The sequence below is a fragment of the Etheostoma cragini genome, chromosome 12 (genome assembly GCF_013103735.1).
Source record: "Etheostoma cragini isolate CJK2018 chromosome 12, CSU_Ecrag_1.0, whole genome shotgun sequence".
NCBI classification, from domain to species: domain Eukaryota; kingdom Metazoa; phylum Chordata; class Actinopteri; order Perciformes; family Percidae; genus Etheostoma; species Etheostoma cragini.
In genome coordinates this window covers 12487459-12500220 of record NC_048418.1, presented here as the reverse complement: position 1 = coordinate 12500220, position 12762 = coordinate 12487459, and the positions used below count along the sequence as shown (strand labels likewise).

General features: G+C 39.4%; 1 protein-coding gene across 4 annotated transcripts in view; it reads right to left on the bottom strand.

Annotated features, from left to right (window-relative positions):
- The window catches only part of pde1cb (phosphodiesterase 1C, calmodulin-dependent b), a 96526-nt gene that overhangs the window by 52415 nt on the left and 31349 nt on the right, over nucleotides 1–12762 (bottom strand). The window contains exons 1-2 of one of the 4 annotated variants that reach the window (XM_034888794.1): nucleotides 9457–9763; nucleotides 4799–4825 (exon numbers count right to left, since the gene is read on the bottom strand). The exons of the other annotated variants lie outside the window; for them this stretch is intronic. Coding sequence (XP_034744685.1) covers nucleotides 4799–4825; nucleotides 9457–9557 — 128 coding nt within the window. The 5' untranslated portion in view covers nucleotides 9558–9763. Of the gene's footprint in view, nucleotides 1–4798; nucleotides 4826–9456; nucleotides 9764–12762 lie in introns of those variants that run through there. 4 annotated transcript variants of the gene reach the window in all.

The following is a 12762-nucleotide window of genomic DNA, read 5'->3' as shown; positions in this document are numbered from 1 at the left end:
TACAGACATGTTTATCTCTTTCTGTATGTAGCACTTTCTTCAATCACTTCCATCAGAAAAGAAAACAAGAATTACCTCCTATCTTACAGTTTTTTTAGACAATGGGGTAAAAAAGACATATGCCTCCTACTTGGCCTTTAGATCGCCAAAAGTCAGTTAGTATTATAGTATGTAATGGAGAGAAACCAGAACATCCTTTTCTAATAAAATAAGAAACTAAAAAAACTAAAATGAAAAGGTTTTGTTAGACATCTCTTGCAAACCTGTACTTTTAATGCAATGAAGTATAGATGCAGAGCTGTAGAATTGAGACTAACCTGAGATTTAGATTAGATTAGATTTATCTCAGCTACCTTGAGACTTGGAATGACACAAAAAAAGACACAAAAGCAGCTTTGAAATACATGACAGGTTTAAGCACCAAGACACCGAATAGACACACTGCTCTTAATCTCAAAACTTCTGTCTCGCACAAACACATATTTACTAGAGCAAAGTGGAGGAGACCAGGCTGTGGACGCCTGAGTTAATACTGCCATTGAAAACATGTATGCAAAGCTTCCAATGCTTCATTAAGAAACAAACACAGCAGCAGTTGGAGAGAAAGGAGACAAAAAAAAACTCACATAAACACACAGACACACACTCTTAACACAGTTAGCAACTGAGTAGGCAAACATAAGTCCATTTAAGGCTGCAGGCTTGCCTGGATCAGATTGGAAAACACTTAAAAAGCTGGGCTACAAGGAGTGACCGTAGCATATTTACAGGCTTAAGTAAAAGCCTGTTTCATTTAGTGCAGTATTCAGGCAGCGCCTGTCAGGGAATACAAAGAGACACACAAACCATCTGCATGTTGCTTTGTTGATGAACAATCACTGTAAGTGCTGGTGCTTGGATGATCAATGCCTTTTTTTGTAAACTTAACAGAAGTTCTCAGCGCTTTTTTATTTGCCAGTGGATTGAATCAATTTGCTCTGGCACATTCAGAAGCAAGAGATTAAGCCGAGATATGTCAAAGACGTGACACATTTTGAATCGATTGTTCACCCAACCCATTTCCTAAACGATTGCCCAATCAAAGCTTAGCAACCATAACTAGGCATGGCAAGTTTGTTCAGCTTTGATTTCTTCACTTCATAGCTTTGGACATGTGGATGTGGCAAAAGCAGGTTTTAATGTCTTCTTTTAGCCTTTACAAAGACAAAAGCAAAAGTGCAAGGAGTAATTTAAAGAATTTGTTTGTCTGCTCCAACCCAATGTAAACTGCAAATGTTAGCATGTCTGGCTAACTAGCTTACTAGCTACCATAGCAACCTAACCCAGCGTTACCAAAGATCCTCTATACTGAAGATAGCGCATTTCAAGCAGCGCCAATGGTATGAAACGGTACACACATCCTGTCTCCTAAATGGGCGGGCTGCGTTTTAAAGTGTAGTAAACATTGTGTGGATCCATAAAAGGTTTTTGTATAATTTATTTATATTTCCTTTTGCTAACATTAGATATTTACACAGCTAAAAGACATATTAAGCATTGCTTTGTTAGAGTGTTCACAAACATAAGTTTATGTAAGCTTTTTCTGTGTTGCCAGATCTCGCAAGAGTTTGGTCCTGAGACAGAAACAGGTCTTGAGCAAGTTCATTTTCTCCTGATGTGTCTATCTGAAAAACGCAATTTTAGTGTCAGAATGTTCAGAAGATACTGTATGTGACTTGTGAAGAATGGGTCAAATTTTTACTTTGGGTACTGTGGGGCAAAATAATCGGTCATTATCTGTGTTCACACTTACTTGCACTATTTGGAATCAATACACTCAGAACATGCCACTGGTCTCCTAAAGAGGGGTGGAAGTGGCGGAGCCCACGTGACACCGATACAGGAAACTACTTTCATTAGGGGCGCCTCAGTTCTAAATTGCCTCTGGCGTTACTTCCAAGGCCAAGAGCTAGGATAACATTAGCATTCACATAACGTAGCAGTAAAACTATGATAACCTTAGTCTTGTTGCAAATGTTTAAAGTAAGGATCCAGACAGGGATATGTTAGAAATTAAATTAGAAATTAGAAAATTATGTAGTCTTGCATTGCCAGATCTACCTCCACAGAGCTGCAAAGGAGGCTCTGCCAAATAGCCACGGGAAGAAACTTGTTTTGGTGGAGTATGTGTACATTCAAAGGTTGTTTTAGTCGTGCAACAGAAAACTCAGATTGGACAGATAGTCTAGCTAACTGTCTGGATTTACCCTGCAGAGATCTGAGGAGCAGTTAACCATAGTCCTCATAAATCCATCAGAGTTTAGAATGCCAACACAAAGAGAGCGGACGGTAACGGACATCTGGCCAAAAAGAGGGACATCATGCGGAATTTCTGCCGGCACCAGAGAAATCCTTGGACGTGGAAAGTTTTGGATATGTTAGAACTCAAACATAGTCTGATATATTTCTCTATTTAATACTAAGGCTAGAAATGCTGTTTTGTCTTTACGTGGATCATCAACCAGTAAGGTTGCAGACTATTTGCTTGGACATGCAGCTTTAGCCTCCATCTTATATCAAAATATCATGTATGTAGCCATCAAGTGCATATTTTAGACATTCTGGTAAAGGATTCTCATTTTAAAAGAAGTCACCCAGAGGCAGCGGTTTCAAACAATTAATAGAGCTGATGTTAGCATACTTAGCTAGCTAGCTACATCTGATAAAATCTTCCAGCGACGCCATTTCAAAATCAACGGTCACAGGCTAGAATCAAAAAAGCCTGCTTTTGTCTTCCTCTGTTTGAAGTCATGGACTGGTAATTGTAAAAAATGACTTATAATATAGAGGGGTAGCCTAAATCAGCAACCGGTATGTGTTGTGGCGAGAATGGTTTGACAGGCATAGCAACAGTTACCAAAGGGGGGCGGAGCATAGAAAACTGGAAATTGTTAAAAAGGCCAATAGTGACCATGTGATTAAAACGATAACCAAAATTGTAACAGGCAAACGGTTTCCAAACCCACATAAAACACACAAACAAAGACCTAAACGTACCATGTTCCCTTTCTTTACAGCCTTTCTTGCATCTCTTAACTCCCTTTCCACACAAACACTCCTCTCCCCATCTCTCCATCTGCATGTGTGAGGGTTTGGACTCGTGTGTCAGTAATGACAATGTCCCAGTGTTCCTCTCTGCCAATTAGCCCGGCCGTAATTACACAGACACATATGGAGCTGTCAATCACCCATCTCCTCCACACAGGAACTCACCCACCCAGCAGAAAGAGTGAGAGAGACAGGGAGAAGGAGAGTTTCCAACAGCTAGCTCTACACCAATCCAATGACCACACACTGTGTCAATAAGTAGCATGAGAAGAGTTTCGCTCAATTATTCCAACTGTGCGGCAATCCCACAGTTCATAGGAAGCCGCATTAGTGCAGCACTACAGCAACCTATTTTTAATATGAGATTCATTCATGGAGCACCTACAATTTCCTATTCACAGAGTTCACACAACAGAAGAGAAGTGGTGTATTGCATGTAGAAATAAACATTCTTTTGTCCTAAATAGTCCAAAATGCTCACATGTGAAAATTATGAATATGCATGGTTGGAGGTTATGTTAAATTAGGATACAGCTTGTGGTATTCTGTATTGTTTTTCTTATCAAAAACCCCATGAGAAAGACAAGAATGAACAATGTATTGATCCTACTATCAAGTGCTGGTATAGCAAAAGAGCTTATTCCTCTGTGCCACAGAGCTCCATTGTGGAGTCAAACTGTTGTGACATTTGACTTCATTATGATGAACATGAACAGTGTTGTTTATTTTTAAGTCAATCCACATACACCTTCCTGCTGCTGTAAATACATTCTAGAGCACCAAATGTGTAACAATATAGGACCCAAAATAGTCCCTGACAAATGCACTGTTTACAACTGTTTGAGAAATGTTTGCTTAAAACTACAGTGAAGAGTTGTGTTAGAAAATTACTTAGTAAAGTAAGCAATATGTTTGTGACCCAATTTTAAAGAGTTAAGTTTGCATGTTTCAGATCAATACAGAAACATCTTTTACAAATGATACTTAACTCTACATAACCCATATATCCAGTGACATCAATGAATCCTTGATTTCATGCATGTAAATACATGCATACAAGTCCCAGTTAATGGAGAGAGCCTGATTTCCCCTGAGCATCTCCAACAGAACTAAACAAATGAGAGTTTCATAATAGAGAAGATAACGTGCATGGCACTTAAGTTGTTCGTCAAGCTTCAAAGTTCTGAGTTGTCTATAGTTCTAAAAGAACTGTGTGCCCATAATTTCTGTCCACTAGGTTGCTAGTTATGTAGTCATGACAATGAGTTGACATTTGTTTCAATACAAGAGAGAAAGCACCAGATAAAGTATTTATAAATGCATATTCAACAATGAGTGTTGAATTTCTGGAATGCCTCTCAGGAATGATGGTGGATGCAAGGAGGCAATAATAATGATACTAATCATATAGCACTTATATTAATAACAACTTTTATTCAAATTAAACTGTCATAACAGAGCTGCAAAGTGCTTTGCAAGACAAGCAACAATGAATAATAAGGAAAGAAAAAAATGGTAAAAGTAGGCCCAGGAATGTAGGAAAGTGGGAGGAAATCCAGAAATCAGGGGAAAAGAGGAGATTGGAAGAGAAGATGGAGAAGGAGCAGATGGTAAGATGAAGAAGGAGAAGGAGGAGGAGGAGGAGGAGGAGGACGAGGAGGAGGAGGAGGAGGAGGAGGAGGAGGTCCAGTGTCCCTGCAGCAAGTCTTACCTCTGGGACGTTTTCTTGTACTTGCGCCTGAGAGAAAAAACAAACATGAGGATAGTGAGGAATTGATTGATATGTTAGTCTTGGATTTACTTTTAGACAGAAATAAAACCCACTGGGCCATCTGCAAAAAGCATTCGTACGGACCAATTCACTCATGGCAAATGCAAGTGATTCCAAAGAATTTATTTTCTTATAAGACGTGCGGATAGTCTGCCTTTCTTCACAGGAAAAAAACAAACCCTGGTTTGAATCACAAAGAATCAGAATGCCTTAATTTGAATTCATTTGAAATTAACCTATGATACTGAAATACAAATAAATGTTATGCAACATGAAATTTATTAAAAAATTCATATGCTCACCATATCATTATCATCATAGCTTGCCAGTTTAGTGAGAAGTTTGAGAAGTTTATTACAATATTATTGGCATATGTTTTGGCAAAGCAAATTTTACAGTTCAGTTGTTTGGAAAAAGATCTCTACACACAAAAGCTGCCTCAGGGTTGTTAAGCAGGTTGCTGTCCAGTATAAAGCTCTGGTGCACTTGAGAGCGTAACATTACCAGCGGTATCTTGTTCCGTCACATCGCTGTGACCGTTTCCTTTCTAGGTCATGGACCAATTTGCTTTTTAAAGACGTTTCCTAACAATCTAACTCCAAGTCAAAATATTTATTCTTTATTTCGGTCACAGTCTTTTTTGTTTTTGGTAACACTTTTCTGTATTAAATTTCTCCATAAACGGATTGGAACTGGTGGCCTTTTTTAGGCAATGGTTATGCTAATGATAAAATATATCCTACTCATGCATGTTGAAATGAGCAATACGTTTGGCGACTCTGACTTAGAACACTCGTTCCAAGTCAAAGAGCAAACCTCGCCGTAACAAGTAAGAGATGTTTGAGGTAAGAATTCAAAACTGTTATTGCTTGAGTGCCAATGTGCCTTCAACACCAGACTATGTCCCAAAAAATAAAAATAAGAAACCAGGAGAATTATACTATACTAAATATATAGATTTATAGCAATTATATGTAAATAAGTGAAGTTCCCTTAATTACACTGGTTGTTTCCTTTCCTCATGCTTACAATCACTTATGTAGATGAGGCATTTAAGAGAAGTATAATGATATGCATAAACACATGCAGCCACACACCACCCCCTGACATCCTACCTACTTGACTACACACATACACAAACATACATTAAACATTAAATATTAAAACACTACTTTCACTCACCCTAACATTTGGCTTCAAACATACCAACACCTCTATGAAGAGATAATACTGTGGCTCTAAAGCTGAATACACACACACACGCATGCACGCACTCACACACACGCACACTTAAGGCACTCATAATAGCGAAGTGGAGGGAAGGGTGGACCCACTCTAGTTTGCCCACAAAAATCTATTTAAATTCCAGTCAGGCCAAATTCACAGCACTTAGCTTGATTTCTATCGCAATCATTTACTGAATCAATCTTTCCTGAAGCTCAATGTAAAACAGCAAGCCAGTGGAGATTTTAGACCCTTTTAAGCTCAAGCCCCTCTAAATTTCATCTCAGCCCCCCCTAAAAATTAAATTAAATTATTTATTTTTTTTTTATATACGGCATTAAGTTAGAGTTTGCCCACATGTCTGTTAGTTACAGGGGGCAAACAATGACATGTTCAGAGAAACAACTATCTTGTGTTGCTGTCGCCAATGCTTTGCACCTGTAACCCAGTCAAGGAATGTTTTATTTGGATTTATTTATTGTTTACACCTCATCATCATTTCCTTTTATTCTGGTAGTCCATATAGTGTCTAGTTATTTCATATATTCAATATTTTTCCTTTATTCTCTGTTACAATAATAAATACATATAGTCATTGTTATTCAGTGAAACTACTGATTTAGCAGGGGGGTTAACACTTTTGCAAGGCACTGTATCCGTGTTCCATTCTCATTAGGGGCTTAGCCCCCCTAAGTGTCTGATCCTAGAATCGCCCCTGCTGCAAACTAAGACAGTTTTTCCCTGTAAAGATACAGTATGTTAAGAGCCCCCTCACGTCTAGTGGGGAAAAAGAGTAAATCGATCACTTGGGGCCCATCATGCAATTAAAATGAAAGAGACACAGTCATATGGGCTTCTTAGAGCTTGTTGGGAGTTTCAAAGAGTAGATTATCAAAAAAAAAAAGAGGGGTTTTACGGTAAGAGAAGAAAAAATATAACAAAAGCACACAAGAAGCAGATACATAGGGATAAAAAAGAAAAAGGTCAGGAAGGAAAATATGTATAGACATTTCCTATTCTCCTCACCTCCTCCCCATGAGCTTGCTTTACGTCTAAAGTGTGTGTGTATCGACAACATAGAGCGTCTCCTAATTAGAAGGCTTTAATGCAATGTCCTCGGCATAATGATGATGTGGGTTGAAAGGGGTCATGGAAATTCCAGGATTTATTGTAATTATAAAGGTCACAGAGACGCAACATGTTACCCTTTTAAAGTAAATGTGTGGGCGTTTTTAAGTAGATGGCTGAATGGCTAACAGCAGCTTGTTAGTTTTGGATTATCTTATTTTATTTTAGTCAGTGCAAAGCAGTCATCTGTCCACCTTGATCCACCTTGGACCAAATATGAGTTGCCCATCCCTTAAGGGAGCTCTCTGTGATGAACTGTTCATCGAGTGATTAATAATTCATTGATTTCTATCAATCAGTGGGTGACAAAGAGGTTGGGTGTGTTGCAGAGATCCAATTTATCAATGGAAATCCAATGGATTTTTTTCACTGATGGAAAAACATAAATGGGCCCATTTGTCTGAGGTAAGTAATTATATACAACACGTTGTTCATGCCTTGATCAGTGGATGCCACCAGGCTTTATTCAAGGTGAAGCTGCTGGAAAACTGTGCAAAGCAAATGTTCTCTCTATCTATGCATGATGATTGGTGTACTCTGTGGAGTACATGGTGCCAGAGAGAGTGCTGTGATGGCCATCCAACACAAGCACTTATACACACTGCCTGCACAGACACAAATCATACAACTGCTAAATCACCTGGGATAAGCTGGAAGCACATACAGTAAATGTCACTAAGCTGCCAAATACACTTCCAATCTATAACATCCATTCGAGCACATGCAGAGTCAACCTTTCCCAATCACACAAACACAGTCATATACTGCATATTGTCAACATCTCCCTATGAAACACACAACATATGTGGTGGATGCCTGTCAGTTGGAGCTCCCTCTCTTCTGGTGGAAGCTCTTTGTGAGATTAAAGGCTAATGTGATCTCTGACACGCAACAGGAGCCCTCAGAGCACCCAGTAGACTGCACCATAGTCGTGATGAAAAAAAAAAAGAAAAATGGCCTGGGCCCCCGTTACATTCATCTGACTCACTATCCATCAAATATCTAAAAAGACAGATGGTTATGATAGGGGATTTACAAGGGTGAACAAATGGAAGAGACAATGAAGTCAGCCGAGGAAAGTAAATGTGGCAGAGGATGATGGTGGAGGGACATGGAGGGACCGACACATCGAGCTTTTGACACAGAAGAAAGAGAAACAATGACTAATCACGGAACAATGGCAATATCATGACATGAAAATAACTTTAAAAAAGCAAATAAAATAGAGTGACGAGGAGATGGGAGCAAGGCTGGTAGAATGACTGCAGCCCGATGAAATGGTCTATTTAGTCCTTGTCTGTTGTAAGGCGGGAAACTGCAGTAACATTAAAGATTATTTACTAAACACCACCCTCCTAGCATAACTACCACCCCCTCCCCACTGCTGAGTAACAAAGAACTGAAATTGGAAAAGAAAAAACTTCAACTTCAACTTGCAGATCCAACGCGCGTGGCTCTCTCTAAGGGCAAAAGGTCATAGAGGTGTTGATTGTTTGGTGGATGTGAGCAAGTAATATATTATTGGGTGTTGTAAGAGAGAAAGAAGAAAGAAATGTGAGGCTTGAGGAGACTTTTGTATTATTTAAAGAGACAGTATGGGTACAAAAGAGGCAAAAGATTGGTAGAACTAAGTCTATGGAGGATATGTTTGTTCATTATTGAAATTGAAACATCCATTATGAAACTCAAAATGGACAGGACAACAGGTGTTAAAAGGCTATCTGGCATGTGGAGACCACCAAAACTTCATAATGTCCTTGTCTCTTTAAAACATTCTTGTGCATGGGAGCCAAAAAAAAGTAAAGTTGAATAAAAATGCAATATGGGTGCAAGTGAGAAACACACTCGCTCAGTTAACACTTCAGCTGTATAATAAGGTAAAACAACACATTCAAAATAGTTCAAAGGAAGTAGCACAGAGCTGTTTGGTTTGAGGCTCTTTTAGGGTTTCACTCAATCAATCTATCCTTGGTTCTTTCTCTCTGATAGAAACACACACGCACACGCACACACGCACATGCACACCCGCACACGCACACGCACACACACAATGCAACTTATACATGCTGTAAACACAACCAGTGTGAGATGTAGATTTTATTATGACAAGCATTTTCTTGACTCCTATTTGTATGTTTATATTAAAGCTATTACAGATAAATACACTTGTAAATATAAAAAACCTAGCTTACGCATAAACACACACACACACCCTTGTTGAAAATAATAAAAGTGGATATACTCACAGTCCCCGGAGCCTGAGCCAAATCTTTTCAATCTGTTCCGGCTGCAGGTACTTCAGGGCAGTGCTTTCAAACTCCTCGATCTCTTTGGTGGGAGACTCCATGTCAGAGAGTCAAAGAGTTCTGGATTTTCTGAAGTGTGACTAGTGAGGAAGACGCAGCAGCGAGCAGGGAGAGGTTGCAATGTGGTAAAACCCAATGACTGAGGTTTCCTCTTTCTTCATTCACATTTGCACCCACAGCTGCGACAAACTGGCCGTCATCCTTCCTTTTTTCTCTCTTTTCTCCCTTGTTAATGTGAGAGAGTGTGTGGGACTGAAACTCGACAACCCTCAGTGCAGTGCAGTGCTCAAGCAGCTGTGACAGCCCAACTGTACCTCTCTCCTTTCTCCCTCTCTTGCCTTTCTCTCTCTCTCGCGCTCATTCGTTCACTTCTCTCCTGTGTAAGCACAGGGGTCCTGGAGCCATGCCATGGCCCCCCCACAACAACGGGATGTAGACGGCAGGACAGCGCAATCCGGGATTAACGCACACTGGCAAGCTCTCCACACAAGAGGGAGGGAGGAGTAACACCACCAGTCAAAGAGAGGGAGGAGTCTGCCTTATATTGAGAAACCATGTTCAGTTTCATCAACTGGAGAGAAAAAAACAGAGGTAGTGAGGGAGGAAAACAAGTGGGGATGGAAAGGATCAGGATGGAGAGACCTTTAAAAGAAGAAATGACGAAGGTGTGAGTGCCTTGGATTACTTTAAACCAAAATCTGGTTAAAGAAAGATTTAACTGTAAATGGGACTTTTTTCAACAACAACATATAGTTTTATTTTATTTTTTACCATTTGATTCATAGAGAATTTTACACCCCTGCTTATTTTATCAGGAACATGAAGGTAAATACAGACTTCATTGGCAGCGTAGATCAACTTTCAAAATGATGAAAACATTCCCTGCAAATGGGACAGCTTTAGATGTGTAATGTATTTATCTTAAAATGTAGCTGCACAACATGTTATATGTCATGGCAGAGAGGATTAAATAGCGTGCAGACACATTGACTCTGATTTGACTGAGATTACACTGATCCATTGAGCGCATTCAGGAACGTTCCAATCCCCCCAGATATAATATTCTTTCCCTTTCGTTTTCTTGATCTCTCTTAGACAAAACACACTACAGCACATCCTCATTTTTATGGAAAATGTCCTTTCTACTTCATTTGGTCAGATTTACCAGGCCAGTTTCAAATGATACCCGCAGCCATATAAACCATCAGAACACAGCAGGTCCTGCATATATTATGTGTGCATCCACTATGAAAGCTGCATCAGTAATTGCATTTTGAATACAGAAGATGCTGTCTACTCTAGTTTTTGCATTTTTCTAGTCTGGACAATTTCTTCTAAAATGTTCTCTTTTATAATTTCTACTTTCTTATTATAAACTCAACCTGTAAAGCACTTTAAAATCAAAAATAACGACTATGAAAGGTGCTATACAAATAAGTCAAACGTTGGATAAAATTTGATTGCTATAACAAACCATTACACGTTTTCACATTTTTACTGAGATAGAGTATTGTGTGCACACATCAATATCTTTTTGAGCCATTTCTGCTGCTTTCTGTTCAATCTCCTCTTTAGCTACCTTCTTGCTAACTGAACAATTACTAAAAAAAACAATTCCAAGCCAAGTCTTTTCACGTTCTGCAAATCCAAAACTTGCAAGGATGACTAAGCCCAGGCCCCCCCTTTCTCCGAGCTCCCTACCATACTCTTAGGTCTTTCAATTACTTGATGCAGGATGCAGGGATAATGCCAGGGCGCCACCTCAAAGAGGCTCTTGCTTTCATCTGCTGAGATGGGTCCTTCATGAGTATGGAGGAGAGAGGTCCGCCTGAGTGCTATGTGGCCTGCTGATGTTCTCTTCAAACGCGCTCTTATCTATGTTGCATTCTCCCTCCATCTTTGGCTTTTAGTTTATTTCTCCTTCTATCTGTCTCTTAAGTCCTCATTATAGGTGTGTTTTTCTCCCTTTTTGTGGAGGTATGCCAGCCCCCAGGAGATCTCAAGTCACAGACAGAGTTAACAAGTCAACTTGAGGGGAAACAATAACAGTCCTGCGGCCAATTTTATTGAACTGGTGTGATAACATAGTCAAAAACCCATGCAAAAACAATTTGTATAACCACTTACAAAATTATAGCAACCGGTCCCGTTACATTAAGTGTAACCGAAAGAAAGTGACTGTGAGCCATGTAATGGTCACCGTGAAGAAACAGTCGTGACAGCAGCCATAACAGTTGATACTTTTCCTAGCTATATGTATGAAAGGTTTTATGAAAACACCCTGCAACAATAGCTTCTCATTTCACAGCTAGTGGATCACAGGTTTACACCACAGGGAACTGATGTCCTGGTCATGTGTATGCGTAAATGTGACACAGAAGAAAGTTAAGCCTGGTGACAATGGACCTGTCAAACGCACTGCAAGGACTAGGAAGTTTAATTTAAGCTGCATAGCAATCAGAATCGAGAGTTTGCGAGGAAAACAAAAAATAAACCGTAAGTGCTGACTGAAGAAGTAGTTAGAAGTTTACAGGAAATGATTCTTGATTGGAAGGCTGCAGAATCAGATGGTGTGTGTGGGAGGAGAAGAAGAAATGTGGTCTCCTTACTAAAGGCAGATTTTCCAGTTACCTCTAAACTCTAGCACCTCCACACAAGAAGATCAGTATTTAATGATACAGCATTACAATTTTTTTACATTTTTTTTTACTTCAAATGCCAAAACCTTGAAAATTCACCTCTCACCTCATCTTCAAATGGTAACTACAATATGGCCAAGGATAGGAAAAGATTATTGTTATGGCAAATAATGTGTTGTAAATGAATAGTTAAAGTGAAATCAGGCTTCAAATGAAGTGTGTCGGATGGTTGACCAGCATTTGTAACCCCCACCCCAAAAACCTTTGGACAAGGGCGTAGGTTTCGTTTCAACATTGGCGGGGGGACACAAACTGCATGTATGCATCTATGACTGCATCTATGTCTCCTCCCCTATTAAATATATTTATTTATTCATAAACCCCTGGACATTAATAGCTCATGTGTTTCAGCAAGATTTCTGCTCTTTTTTAAAACATTTCCCACTTATCTGGGTTCTCTGAGATTTCGAGAATAAAGTTGGAATGTTACGAGAATAAAGTCATAATATTTCAAGACCAAATGCCCTATAGCCTGCTGTGCATTGTTATGCTAGTATCCCCTTCAGACTTACTATGTTCTCCTGCTTAAAGGTCATACATGCTACAC